This window comes from Cololabis saira, chromosome 7, assembly GCF_033807715.1.
Source record: "Cololabis saira isolate AMF1-May2022 chromosome 7, fColSai1.1, whole genome shotgun sequence".
Classification (NCBI taxonomy): domain Eukaryota; kingdom Metazoa; phylum Chordata; class Actinopteri; order Beloniformes; family Belonidae; genus Cololabis; species Cololabis saira.
The window spans coordinates 25,876,740-25,891,290 of record NC_084593.1 but is presented as its reverse complement, the minus strand read 5'-3'; the positions used below and the strand labels follow the sequence as shown (position 1 = coordinate 25,891,290).

General features: G+C 39.5%; 4 protein-coding genes across 7 annotated transcripts in view; all 4 read right to left on the bottom strand.

The window, feature by feature from the left end:
- LOC133446984 (protocadherin alpha-C2-like) overlaps positions 1-14,551 on the bottom strand; it is a 48,391-nt gene that overhangs the window by 13,409 nt on the left and 20,431 nt on the right. Inside the window, exon 1 of one of the 4 annotated variants that reach the window (XM_061725254.1) lies at positions 3,774-6,361. The exons of the other annotated variants lie outside the window; for them this stretch is intronic. Within the exon in view, the coding sequence (XP_061581238.1) occupies positions 3,774-6,221 (2,448 nt within the window). The 5' untranslated portion in view covers positions 6,222-6,361. Of the gene's footprint in view, positions 1-3,773; positions 6,362-14,551 lie in introns of those variants that run through there. 4 annotated transcript variants of the gene reach the window in all.
- LOC133446989 (protocadherin alpha-C2-like) lies at positions 487-3,508 on the bottom strand. The gene has a single exon (XM_061725261.1). It carries the CDS (start codon positions 2,896-2,898, stop codon positions 487-489), a length of 2,412 nt encoding a protein of 803 aa, XP_061581245.1. The 5' UTR covers positions 2,899-3,508.
- Positions 8,027-10,615, bottom strand: LOC133446987 (protocadherin alpha-C2-like). The gene has a single exon (XM_061725260.1). It carries the CDS (start codon positions 10,445-10,447, stop codon positions 8,027-8,029), a length of 2,421 nt encoding a protein of 806 aa, XP_061581244.1. The 5' UTR covers positions 10,448-10,615.
- Positions 11,620-14,176, bottom strand: LOC133447572 (protocadherin alpha-C2-like). Its single transcript, XM_061726283.1, has one exon. The coding sequence runs from the start codon at positions 14,038-14,040 to the stop codon at positions 11,620-11,622; it is 2,421 nt and encodes an 806-aa protein (XP_061582267.1). The 5' UTR covers positions 14,041-14,176.

Sequence of the window (14,551 nt, the reverse complement as noted above, 5' to 3'; positions counted from 1 at the left end):
CTCGGTTTTTGTTATCATATTTACTATGCATACTTGTTTTGCGTTTTACTTGCATATACTATTTTATGTGTAAGTCACCTTAATCCAATATAAACTAAGTTAATGTAAGAAGTGATGAGCAACACCGGCAGTTGCCTGCGTACTTTGGTATCAAGACATTTGTCCTTGCAGTATTCAAGAAAAAAAGATGTATGGATTTATAAAAAATGAATATTATAAAAAGGTCCTAATTCATGCGAGATTGTTTTTAGATAGCATTACCTTTATGTAGACAGCATGTAATACTATTTGGAACTTTTTTTAAATAAACAAAACAAAATATAATCACAACATCATGATATACGTGTTTAAAAGTTTTTATAGAAGGAATGTACAAACACTTGTGTCTGAAAAAATATATAGCCTACATTGAACTGTCTCTCAGAGAGTAAATTAGCTCATAAAACTGCCAAATTTGTTTTGCATGATTAACTTTATGGATATGCCTCATACCTGCAGGGTTGATGCAGCTGAGTCACTAGTATCGGTCAGTCCAGTTCCTCTTGGTAAACTGGACACGATGTACCGGGAGCCCTTCGGCAGAGGCTGTCTAACCACCATCTTTCCTTTCCTGGTCTCAGCTAGAAACAGACTGTACCAGTAGGCATCGTTGGAGACCAGAGTGGAGTCTGCAATGGTGGAGTTCCTCTCACTGATCACACTGTTCCTGCTGGGAGGAGCCGGTTTACTGCCTTTGGGACTCTGACACTTGAGCACGATGGTGACAAGGATGGTGATCAGCAGCAGAAATGACACTGAGCCCAGACCGATGAGCAAGTACAGGTTCAGGTCTGAAAAGATGTCGTATTCCAGAGGCATCTCAGTCATGTCAGAGTAGGTCTTAACAGCAGTCTCCACTGTGATCAGCTTGATGGTGACTGTAGCTGAGAGAGCGGGCTGTCCGTTGTCTTTGGCAACAACAACCAGTCTGAGGTGACGTGGATCTTTGTTACTGAACATCCTCATAGTCCGGATCTCTCCGTTGTATTGGTCCAGACTGAACAAACTGGCATCAGTCACCTGTAGAAACTGGTAGGTAATCCGAGAGTTGTGCACCGAGTCTGTATCTAAGGCTATCACCTTAGCAACCAGGGAGCCTTTATCAGTGGATCTGGGGATCTTTTCCTCCACCACCGAGCCGTGTGCACGCCATGGAGAGACAATGACTGGAGCATTGTCGTTCTGATCCACAATAATGATGTGGACGGTCACATTACTGCTGAGTGGAGGGGAACCAGAGTCTCTGGCCTCGATGTGGAAAAGAAACTCATTCTCAATCTCATAGTCAAATGTCTTCAGAGCGTAAAGGTTACCGTTCTCTGGATTGATGGAGAACAGCATGGACATGGAAGTGTTGACAATCTCCCTCTCTATGATGAAGTAAACTAGATACTGGTTTTCATGGAGATCAGGGTCAAACGCAGTGAGTGAGCTGAGCAGGGCTCCAGGTGCGTTATTCTCCATTACACGTATAGTATAAAATGACTGGGGGAACTGTGGAACATTGTCATTAACATCCAGCAGCTCTAAAGTCATAGTCTCATTGTCAGATAAAGGAGGAGAACCTCTGTCTGTCACTGTGAACGTGATGTCATATTCTGGGACCTTCTCGCGGTCTAATGGCTCTGACACCACTAACTCATAATAGTTATCAGAGGACTCCCTCAGTTTGAAAGGCATGTTACCTGGAATATGCAGATCAACCTTTCCATTATCACCTGAGTCTTTATCACTGATACTAACTACAGCTATCACTGTGTCTAACTCAATGTTTTCACTAACTGGGGTCTGAAATGATTTAATAGAAATTTGTGGATGATTGTCATTCATGTCCTTAACTTGAATTGTGACTTTACATTGTCCCGTTAATGGACTGGCCCCTTTGTCAGTTGCTATTACCTCCATATCATAAATCCTGAAATCCTCATAATTTAACACTCCTTTAACAGTAATGTCACCAGTGGTTGGATTCAAATAAAAGGTTTCTTGCGTTTTCTCTGATGTATAAAAACTATATGAATACACAACGTCTGAATTCGATCCCTCGTCTAAATCTGTCGCATTAAGATCAATAACAAGACTTCCTATTGGAGAATTCTCTAAAACACTGACTTCGTAGCTCTCTTTTTCAAATTTTGGGGCGTTATCATTTGTATCCAGAACATGAACGATTATGCTGGCTGTACCAGATCGAGATGGCACACCACCATCTACAGCTGTAAGTATCAAATAGTGAACTGCTATCTCCTCTCTGTTTAAACTTTTTTTTAAGATCAGTTCTGCAAATTTTGAACCATCTCTTCCAGATTGGATTTCTATTGTAAAATATTCGCTCTCACTCAGGTGGTACGTTTTTACGGAGTTAGATCCAACGTCTGGATCTACTGCATTGCTGACAGAAAAACGTTCACCGGCCTGCGTGGATTCTGAAATATCTAAATCTATCGTATCTCTTCTGAAATGAGGTACGTTATCATTTATGTCTAAAATTTCCAACTCAATATAAAATATCCGTTTAGGGTTTTCGATTATAGCTTCCATTTTTAAATAGCAAGTTGTCTTGGCGGAACACAGAGTCTCTCTGTCAATTCGCTCAACAATGTACAGCTCCCCTGTTTCTTTGTTCACATCCAGATATTTGCGATTTGCAATGATCTCCAGACGCATTTTCCGCTCCACTAGAGTCTTCACATCTAGTCCCAAATCTCCAGCGAGATTTGCAACAACCGAGCCTTCTTCCAGTTCTTCGGGGACTGAATAGTGTGTCACAGCTGAAGCGGAATTTAACGTAACAAGAAAGAAGATAATTGTCGAGACATACCTTGTCCACTGTTGAGAAAGGATGCAAAGACCCATCATCACCTATCTTTGTTTTTATGAGCGTGATTAAAAATCCGTTCCCCAGTGAATCTGAACCCGAACCGGAATCTCTATTAATTTCCCGGAAAAATAAACAAATAGAGAGAAAAAGCTTTGAAATCCATAGGAATTAAGCCTGGCAGCTTTTCATTTCCCGTTTTTCTCGATTATCTTCAGCGAAGACTGTCATGGCGATGGTGATGTCACAAATTTATAAAACTGGGGTACAGCGCCTCATTGTGCAACAGAGAGGTAATTTCCTCAATGTCTGCAAGATTTAAACTTATTTTACTTTTTTACTGTCGCAAATCTAAGTGCTCCGATTTTGGTTTGGGTTTTACTTCAGTAAAATATTTTACTCCGTTCAGTTATCTTCTTGCAACCTGTCTCTTCGGTAGTTTCTTTTTACAATCTCAAGTAAGTTTAATAATTTGTCCTTTATCCATGATTTCAATGATATGTTTTATTGTGTGCTACAAGGAAATGTTTTCCCATGAAGTTTTGTTTTTAGTAAAATTGCATGTTTGTGTGAGAAACCACGGAAACGCCTGGTATGATAGATAAATGGGAAAATGAGGGGAGAATATGAAGGATTCACGAAGAAATAGTTAATTTATGAAGATTGTTTTCACCTGGTTAAAAAAATACACATTTAAAATTGCTACTGTGAATACAAAAATGTACAAAATTATTTTGCATAACTGGAAAAACAATATGTCCATAAGAAGATTTTGCGTTTTTTCATAAGGATATAATTGTTCTTTAATCGTTTGTTATAGCTTTAATTTTATATTAGATTAAGTGTGTGTTTGATTAAACTCAGATAGGAGCCGATTACAGTGTGTGTAGTTGTGGGATTAACAGAGGTTTCTCACCTGCAAGGTGGAAGCAGCTGAGTCACTAGTATCGGTCAGTCCAGTTCCTCTTGGTAAACTGGACACGATGTACCGGGAGCCCTTCGGCAGAGGCTGTCTAACCACCATCTTTCCTTTCCTGGTCTCAGCTAGAAACAGACTGTACCAGTAGGCATCGTTGGAGACCAGAGTGGAGTCTGCAATGGTGGAGTTCCTCTCACTGATCACACTGTTCCTGCTGGGAGGAGCCGGTTTACTGCCTTTGGGACTCTGACACTTGAGCACGATGGTGACAAGGATGGTGATCAGCAGCAGAAATGACACTGAGCCCAGACCGATGAGCAAATACAGGTTCAGGTCTGAAAAGATGTCGTATTCCAGAGGCATCTCAGTCATGTCAGAGTAGGTCTTAACAGCAGTCTCCACTGTGATCAGCTTGATGGTGACTGTAGCTGAGAGAGCGGGCTGTCCGTTGTCCTTGGCAACAACAACCAGTCTGAGGTGACGTGGATCTTTGTAACTGAACATCCTCATAGTCCGGATCTCTCCGTTGTATTGGTCCAGACTGAACAAACTGGCATCAGTCACTTGTAGAAACTGGTAGGTAATCCGAGAGTTGTGCACCGAGTCTGTATCTAAGGCTATCATCTTAGCAACCAGGGAGCCTTTATCAGTGGATCTGGGGATCTTTTCCTCCACCACCGAGCCATGTGCACGCCATGGAGAGACAATGACTGGAGCATTGTCGTTCTGATCCACAATAATGATGTGGACGGTCACGTTACTGCTGAGTGGAGGAGAACCTGAGTCTCTGGCCTCGATGTGGAAAAGAAACTCATTCTCAATCTCATAGTCAAACGTTTTCAGAGCATAAAGATTACCGTTCTCTGGATTGATGGAGAACAGCATGGACATGGAAGTGTTGACAATCTCCCTCTCTATGATGAAGTAAACTAGATACTGGTTTTCATGGAGATCAGGGTCAAACGCAGTGAGTGAACTGAGCAGGGCTCCAGGTGCGTTATTCTCCATTACACGTATCGTATAAAACGACTGGGGGAACTGTGGAACATTGTCATTAACATCCAGCAGCTCTAAAGTCATAGTCTCATTGTCAGATAAAGGAGGAGAACCTCTGTCTGTGACTGTGAACGTGATGTCATATTCTGGGACCTTCTCACGGTCTAATGGCTCTGACACCACTAACTCATAATAGTTATCAGAGGACTCCCTCAGTTTGAAAGGCATGTTACCTGGAATATGCAGATCAACCTTTCCATTATCACCTGAGTCTTTATCACTGATACTAACTACAGCTATCACTGTGTCTAACTCAATGTTTTCACTGACTGGACTTTGAAATGATTTGATAGATAATTCTGGGTGGTTGTCATTCATGTCTTCAACTACAATCTTTATGGTACATTGTCCTGATAAACTGTTGGCTCCTTTATCTGTTGCTATAACTTCCATATCATAAATCCTGAAATCCTCATAATTCAACATTCCTTTAACAGTAATTTCACCAGTAGATGGATTGAGATGAAACGTTTCTTGTGTTTTTTCAGACGTATATAAACTATATGAGTATGTTATATCCGAGTTTGATCCTTCATCCAAATCCGTTGCGTTGAGATGAATAACGAGACTTCCAATCGGAGAATTTTCCATTATTTTTATATTGTAAACTGATTCGTCAAATGTAGGAGCATTATCATTTGTATCCAAAACGCGGACAATAACGCTAGCAGTACCAGATCGAGCAGGTTTTCCTCCATCTACGGCCGTCAGTATTAAATTATGAACCGCTTTTTGCTCCCGATCCAAGGTTTTTGTTAAGATTAACTCGGCGAATTTAGATCCGTCTCTTCCGGTCTGAATCTTAATATTAAAATGTTCACTTTCAGTAAGATAATACGTTTTAACCGAATTAGTTCCGACGTCGGGATCAACTGCATTGCTGAGAGAAAATGTATCTCCTTTTGGTGTCGCTTCTGATATATCTAAATATATGGTGTCTCTTCGAAATTGTGGGGCGTTGTCGTTCATGTCCAAAATTTCTACTTCTATGTTAAATATTCGTATTGGGTTTTCTAGTATTACTTCCAATCGGAGATAACACGATTCTGACAATTTGTTGCTGCAAATATATTCCCTGTCAATCTTTTCTACAACATACATCTCGCCAGTCTCTTTGTTCACGTCCAGATATTTTTTGTTAGCAATGATGTCGAGCCGCATCTTCCTCTCATTCAGTGCTTGAACGTCCAGACTGAGATCCGTGGCGAGGTTAGCGATAATTGAGCCTTCTTTCATTTCTTCTGGTATAGAATAATGAGTTTCTGATGTCGACATGTTTTCAACGAATAAAGAGAGTATATGAATACTGAGCAGCACATACCTTTTCAGAGACTTCATTGTTACAGCGGAAGCCACTGTTGTGTGCGAAGGACAATACGTCTGTACCATGTACTGTATCTTTTTCCAGACTTAACGGTTTTCTTAAATATGTTCAGAGATATTTATATCATGCAGATCGTGCAGTAATAGAAAAAAAGGGAAAATAAAAGGTTAGCTTGTCTTCGGTGGAGTTTCAGCACCATGGAGCTGTCCTCTCATTTAAGCTTCTGATGACACGATTCACAGTCTTGGTTTTCAAGGACTAGATTCTTAGCAACAAAATAGCGCCACCCTTTACTCATTTTAATTTTCTAAACATAATACTCTAAAATGGTTCGTTTGCTGTCATACTTTTTAATTAGCGTTAGTATTATACTACATAACGTTGAATTCAGAATGGTGTGATCACAAATAACTGTAACTTTCAAGTGACATCATATTTTTTGCGCTTGAAATAAAGTTGGGACCACTACCGTTTTCAAGCACACTGTCGACTAGTTTATTTAAGCATTGCTTCACGATCCCAATTCATAAACCTCGTGTTACATATTTTATAGGGTAATACGTTTTCAGGAATTAATTTTGAGTGTGATTACATAAATATCAAGTAATTTTCTTATGATATAATTTCAACTGTTTAGCGATCCATTTAAAACCCGTATTTTAACCAGTATTAAATTAAATTGGACTTTTAGCAAACAGATCAACGTAATTATGAAGAGAAATGTGTTTTAAGTGAGATAGCACAATACATATGTTTAATAATAATTTCAATTTCATGTGTGTGGACTTTGAGGACACATTGTTTGAATATAATATTAAAAAAGTTTACTCTCCACCTACTAATTAACATTAAGTAAGGTTTCCATCCATCCATCCATCCATCCATCCATCCATCCATCCATCCATCCATCCATCCATCCATCCATCCATCCATCCATCCATCCATCCATCCATCCATCCATCCATTTTCTAAACCCGCTTTATCCTTTGCAGGGTCACGGGTGTCTGCTGGAATCTATCTCAGCCAATTTAAGGCAAGAGGCAGTGGTTCACCCTGGACAGGTCGCCAGTCCATCACAGGGCCACATATATAAACAGTCATACTCACACTCACACCTACGGGCAATTTAGAAGCACCCACTACGCATGTTTTTGGACTGTAGGAGGAAGCCGGAGTAACAAGAGGAAACCCACCAAGCACAGGGATAACATGCAAACTCCACACAGAAAGACCCTGCCGGGCCTGGGAGACAATCTGGGAACCTTCTTGCTGTGAGGCAACAGTGCTAACCACCAAGCCACTGTGCTGCCAAGTAAGGTTTCCTTAAAGATTAAAATGCAGGTCAATCAAAGTCTTACCCAAAACACAGTTTCAAAATTAATAAGGAGCTTATTTGTGTTAGAAATGTTAGAGATGCAACTGAAAGTGAAAAAATAATAATTTATCATAAAAAAAGGAAAATATAGTGGAATTAAATATCAATGTACAGTAATTACTACCTAATGCCAGCACATATAATAAACTGAAGACTGGCTCAGGAAGAGGACGTGTAAATAACTGCAGAAAAGTGACTCAAATACCTTGTTTAGTGCGTCAGTGAACATATGGATGCATTGATGTGTGCATTAGAATCTGTAAAGGTATTACAATTACTGCAGGAACATGGCATTTTAAAATAAATATTAATGAATAAGTTAATATAGTGGTAAATATATATTTTGTGTTTACTTGGTCATACAAAATTTTTTTTGCCATGCCAACATTCTATTTTATCAAGATTCAATCCGGTGCATGTATGATAATACATGATCACTGAATAACATTTAGCAGAAAGGAGTATTACTTGAATGAAAAGCCAAAACCAAATACACTACAGTTGTACCTGTAAGGTTGAAGCAGCTGAGTCACTAGTATCGGTCAGTCCTGTTCCTCTTGGTAAACTGGACACGATGTACCGGGAGCCCTTCGGCAGAGGCTGTCTAACCACCATCTTTCCTTTCCTGGTCTCAGCTAGAAACAGACTGTACCAGTAGGCATCGTTGGAGACCAGAGTGGAGTCTGCAATGGTGGAGTTCCTCTCACTGATCACACTGTTCCTGCTGGGAGGAGCCGGTTTACTGCCTTTGGGACTCTGACACTTGAGCACGATGGTGACAAGGATGGTGATCAGCAGCAGAAATGACACTGAGCCCAGACCGATGAGCAAATACAGGTTAAGATCTGAAAAGATGTCGTATTCCAGAGGCATCTCAGTCATGTCAGAGTAGGTCTTAACAGCAGTCTCCACTGTGATCAGCTTGATGGTGACTGTAGCTGAGAGAGCGGGCTGTCCGTTGTCCTTGGCAACAACAACCAGTCTGAGGTGACGTGGATCTTTGTAACTGAACATCCTCATAGTCCGGATCTCTCCGTTGTATTGGTCCAGACTGAACAAACTGGCATCAGTCACTTGTAGAAACTGGTAGGTAATCCGAGAGTTGTGCACCGAGTCTGTATCTAAGGCTATCACCTTAGCAACCAGGGAGCCTTTATCAGTGGATCTGGGGATCTTTTCCTCCACCACCGAGCCGTGTGCACGCCATGGAGAGACAATGACTGGAGCATTGTCGTTCTGATCCACAATAATGATGTGGACGGTCACGTTACTGCTGAGTGGAGGAGAACCAGAGTCTCTGGCCTCGATGTGGAAAAGAAACTCATTCTCAATCTCATAGTCAAACGTTTTCAGAGCGTAAAGATTACCGTTCTCTGGATTGATGGAGAACAGCATGGACATGGAAGTGTTGACAATCTCCCTCTCTATGATGAAATAAACTAGATACTGGTTTTCATGGAGATCAGGGTCAAATGCAGTGAGTGAGCTGAGCAGGGCTCCAGGTGCGTTATTCTCCATTACACGTATAGTATAAAACGACTGGGGGAACTGTGGAACATTGTCATTAACATCCAGCAGCTCTAAAGTCATAGTCTCATTGTCAGATAAAGGAGGAGAACCTCTGTCTGTGACTGTGAACGTGATGTCATATTCTGGGACCTTCTCACGGTCTAATGGCTCTGACACCACTAACTCATAATAGTTATCAGAGGACTCCCTCAGTTTGAAAGGCATGTTACCTGGAATATGCAGATCAACCTTTCCATTATCACCTGAGTCTTTATCACTGATACTAACTACAGCTATCACCGTGTCTAACTCAATGTTTTCACTGACTGGACTTTGAAATGATTTGATAGATAATTCTGGGTGGTTGTCATTCATGTCTTCAACTACAATCTTTATGGTACATTGTCCTGATAAACTGTTGGCTCCTTTATCTGTTGCTATAACTTCCATATCATAAATCCTGAAATCCTCATAATTCAACATCCCCTTAACTGTAATTTCACCTGTAGATGGATTCAGACTAAATGTTTCCTGTGTTTTTTCTGATGTATATAAACTATATGAATATGTTATATCAGAATTGGATCCTTCATCTAAATCGATCGCATTGAGATTTATAACAAGACTTCCAATCGGAGAATTTTCCATTATTTTTATATTGTAGACGGATCTGTCAAATGTAGGAACATTATCATTTGTATCCAGAACGTGAACAATAATTCTGACAGTACCTGATCGAGCAGGTTTTCCTCCATCTACAGCCGTGAGTATTAAATTATGAACAGGCTGATGCTCCCGATCTAGTGTTTTTTTCAAAATTAAATCAGCAAATTTAGATCCGTCTCTACCGGTCTGAATTTCAATGTTAAAATATTCACTCTCACTTAGATCATACGTTTTTACTGAATTTGATCCGACATCAGGATCCACAGCATTACTTAGAGAAAATTTCTCTCCTTTTGTCGTGGCTTCAGATATATCTAAATGTATGGTGTCTCTTAGAAATCGCGGCGCATTGTCGTTCATGTCTAATACTTCTAATTCTATGTTAAACATCCGCAATGGATTTTCTAGAGTTACTTCAAGTTTAAGATAGCATGATGACAATCCTTTGGTAGTGCAAATATATTCTCTGTCAATCTTCTCAACAATATACAGCTCACCAGTCTCTTTGTTCACATCGAGATATTTCTTGTTCGCAATGATGTCGAGCCGCATCTTCCTCTCATTCAGTGTCCTAACATCCAGACTGAGATCCGTGGCGAGGTTTGCGACAACCGAGCCTTCTTTCATTTCTTCTTCTATAGAGTAATGTGTCACTGAAGTCGATATATGGCGAATGAAGATGAGAAGGATAATGAGAATCACTGGCCTTTCCCAAGACGTATTTGTTCCGACAGGGCCCATTGTCCAGTTGAATATCAGCAAAGGGTTTTATATAGGCGTCCAATAAAGAATTATTCCGCACAAAAATTTATTCCAAATAAACAATTTAAATCATCCGAAAATATAACACAGCAAATATCCTCAAGTTCGGATAAATGTTTCAGCACCACAGAGCTGTCCTGTCTTTGCTCGATACAACGTAAAGACAAAAACGCCCTGTCGTGGCGTTCAGAGCAAAGACTTCTGTCAACAAAACAGCGCCACCATTCACGTTATTAAAACTATGATTGGTTAATATTACGGTTTAAAAAAAAAAAATGTAATAATAGATTTGATTTAAACCAAATCTGAGCAACATTTAACAGGATTAAACACCTATAGTTTGTTTCATTTCATCACAATTATAACCTTTACATTGAAATATAGTGGAGTTTGGTTTAAATCGTTAAAAAAAATATATATATATATATATATTTAAATTTTGTGGAGGTTTCTTTGATATAAATGTAAATTATAGGATGAATATCCGGAATACACACCTTCAAAATGTTGATAGAAAAAAATGTTGCCTATATTTAATATTGACTTCAATATATAATGCCTGATCACAATATGCCTGGGAGAAATAAACGCACTTTGAGAGTAACGTCCTTAAAAACCAAAATGTTTAAATTCATTACATTTCACTTGGAAGAATACATTGTAAAGTAAAAAATTGTTATTGCTACATTTGTAATGTACGTTTCTCTGTTTTTTTGCGTGATAATGACTAGAAAAATATTTTTTCTAGGATTTTGTGAAATGTTATCTCCAATTGAGCTTTCTTTACTGCATAATGTCCAAATAAATGGGAACTGAACCCTTTAAGTCAAACTAAAGAAACATCATATTTTGCGTTGTATGTTTTTGTTTTGCTTTGTTTTATTTTTTTCTTATTTTAGGAAGCTCATTTTTTTTTTTTAAATTGTAAAAAAGTAGAGCAATGCGCAAAAAAAAATGTTGCTATGCATTTGAGTGTCTTTCATACAAACTTAACTAAAGTTAAGTAACCAGTGCAAACATTTTGGAGAATTGCACATGTTGCTGCACTATATAAGATGTAAATATTAGGCCTGTTATTAAACAGTAAAAACTAGTATGAAATTGTAAAGAATATTTAATGAATCGCATACTAAAAAAATAATGTAAAGATGCTAGATTCGTACCTGCAGGGTGGAAGCAGCTGAGTCACTAGTGTCGGTCAGTCCAGTTCCTCTTGGTAAACTGGACACGATGTACCGGGAGCCCTTCGGCAGAGGCTGTCTAACCACCATCTTTCCTTTCCTGGTCTCAGCTAGAAACAGACTGTACCAGTAGGCATCGTTGGAGACCAGAGTGGAGTCTGCAATGGTGGAGTTCCTCTCACTGATCACACTGTTCCTGCTGGGAGGAGCCGGTTTACTGCCTTTGGGACTCTGACACTTGAGCACGATGGTGACAAGGATGGTGATCAGCAGCAGAAATGACACTGAGCCCAGACCGATGAGCAAATACAGGTTCAGGTCTGAAAAGATGTCGTATTCCAGAGGCATCTCAGTCATGTCAGAGTAGGTCTTAACAGCAGTCTCCACTGTGATCAGCTTGATGGTGACTGTAGCTGAGAGAGCGGGCTGTCCGTTGTCCTTGGCAACAACAACCAGTCTGAGGTGACGTGGATCTTTGTAACTGAACATCCTCATAGTCCGGATCTCTCCGTTGTATTGGTCCAGACTGAACAAACTGGCATCAGTCACTTGTAGAAACTGGTAGGTAATCCGAGAGTTGTGCACCGAGTCTGTATCTAAGGCTATCACCTTAGCAACCAGGGAGCCTTTATCAGTGGATCTGGGGATCTTTTCCTCCACCACCGAGCCGTGTGCACGCCATGGAGAGACAATGACTGGAGCATTGTCGTTCTGATCCACAATAATGATGTGGACGGTCACGTTACTGCTGAGTGGAGGAGAACCAGAGTCTCTGGCCTCGATGTGGAAAAGAAACTCATTCTCAATCTCATAGTCAAACGTTTTCAGAGCGTAAAGGTTACCGTTCTCTGGATTGATGGAGAACAGCATTGACATGGAAGTGTTGACAATCTCCCTCTCTATGATGAAATAAACTAGATACTGGTTTTCATGGAGATCAGGGTCAAATGCAGTGAGTGAGCTGAGCAGGGCTCCAGGTGCGTTATTCTCCATTACACGTATAGTATAAAACGACTGGGGGAACTGTGGAACATTGTCATTAACATCCAGCAGCTCTAAAGTCATAGTCTCATTGTCAGATAAAGGAGGAGAACCTCTGTCTGTGACTGTGAACGTGATGTCATATTCTGGGACCTTCTCACGGTCTAATGGCTCTGACACCACTAACTCATAATAGTTATCAGAGGACTCCCTCAGTTTGAAAGGCATGTTACCTGGAATATGCAGATCAACCTTTCCATTATCACCTGAGTCTTTATCACTGATACTAACTACAGCTATCACCGTGTCTAACTCAATGTTTTCACTGACTGGACTTTGAAATGATTTGATAGATAATTCTGGGTGGTTGTCATTCATGTCTTCAACTACAATCTTTATGGTACATTGTCCTGATAAACTGTTGGCTCCTTTATCTGTTGCTATAACTTCCATATCATAAATCCTGAAATCCTCATAATTCAACATTCCCTTAACAGTAATTTCACCAGTAGATGGATTAAGATTAAATGCTTCCTGTGTTTTTTCTGATGTATATAAACTATATGAATATGTTATATCAGAATTTGATCCTTCATCTAAATCTATTGCATTGAGATTTATAACAAGACTTCCAATCGGAGAATTTTCCATTATTTTTATATTGTAGACTGATCTGTCAAATGTAGGAACATTATCATTTGTATCCAGAACGTGAACAATAATTCTGACAGTACCTGATCGAACAGGTTTTCCTCCATCTACAGCCGTGAGTATTAAATTATGAACAGGCTGATGCTCCCGATCTAATGTTTTTTTCAAAATTAAATCAGCAAATTTAGATCCGTCTCTACCGGTCTGAATTTCAATGTTAAAATATTCACTCTCACTTAGATCATACGTTTTTACTGAATTTGATCCGACATCAGGATCCACAGCATTACTTAGAGAAAATCTATCTCCTTTTGTCGTGGCTTCAGATATATCTAAATGTATGGTGTCTCTTAGAAATCGCGGCGCATTGTCGTTCATGTCTAGTACTTCTAATTCTATGTTAAACATCCGCAATGGATTTTCTAGAGTTACTTCAAGTTTAAGATAGCAGGATGACAATCCTTTGGTATTGCAAATGTGTTCTCTGTCAATCTTCTCAACAATATACAGCTCACCAGTCTCTTTGTTCACATCGAGATATTTCTTGTTCGCAATGATGTCGAGCCGCATCTTCCTCTCATTCAGTGTCTTAACATCCAGACTGAGATCCGTGGCGAGGTTTGCGACAACCGAGCCTTCTTTCATTTCTTCTTCTATAGAGTAATGTGTCACTGAAGTCGATATATGGCGAATAAAGATGAGAAGGATAATGAGAATCACTGGCCTTTCCCAAGACGTATTTGTTCCGACAGGGCCCATTGTCCAGTTGAATATCAGCAAAGGGTTTTATATAGGCGTCCAATAAAGACTTATTCCGCACAAAAATTAATTCCAAATAAACAATTTAAATCATCCGAAAATATACCACAGCAAATATCCTCAAGTTCGGATAAATGTTTCAGCACCACAGAGCTGTCCTGTCTTTGCTCGATACAACGTAAAGACAAAAACGCCCTGTCGTGGCGTTCAGAGCAAAGACTTCTGTCAACAAAACAGCGCCACCATTCACGTTATTCAAACTATGATTGGTTAATATTACGGTTTTAAAAAAAAAAAATGTAATAATAGATTTGATTTAAACCAAATCTGAGCAACATTGCAGGATTAAACACCTATAGTTTGTTTAATTGTATCACAATTATAACCTTTACATTGAAATATAGTGGAGTTGGGTTTAAATCGTTAAAAATATATATATAAAAAAATTTTGTGGAGGTTTCTTTGATATAAATGTAAATTATAGGAAGAATCTCCGGAATACACACCTTTA

What these genes read in the sequence shown, in the direction of transcription:
- LOC133446989 (XM_061725261.1), bottom strand. Translation starts at nt 2,898, where the DNA reads ATGATGGGTCTTTGCATCCTTTCTCAACAGTGGACAAGGTATGTCTCG.
- LOC133446987 (XM_061725260.1), bottom strand. Translation starts at nt 10,447, where the DNA reads ATGGGCCCTGTCGGAACAAATACGTCTTGGGAAAGGCCAGTGATTCTC.
- LOC133447572 (XM_061726283.1), bottom strand. Translation starts at nt 14,040, where the DNA reads ATGGGCCCTGTCGGAACAAATACGTCTTGGGAAAGGCCAGTGATTCTC.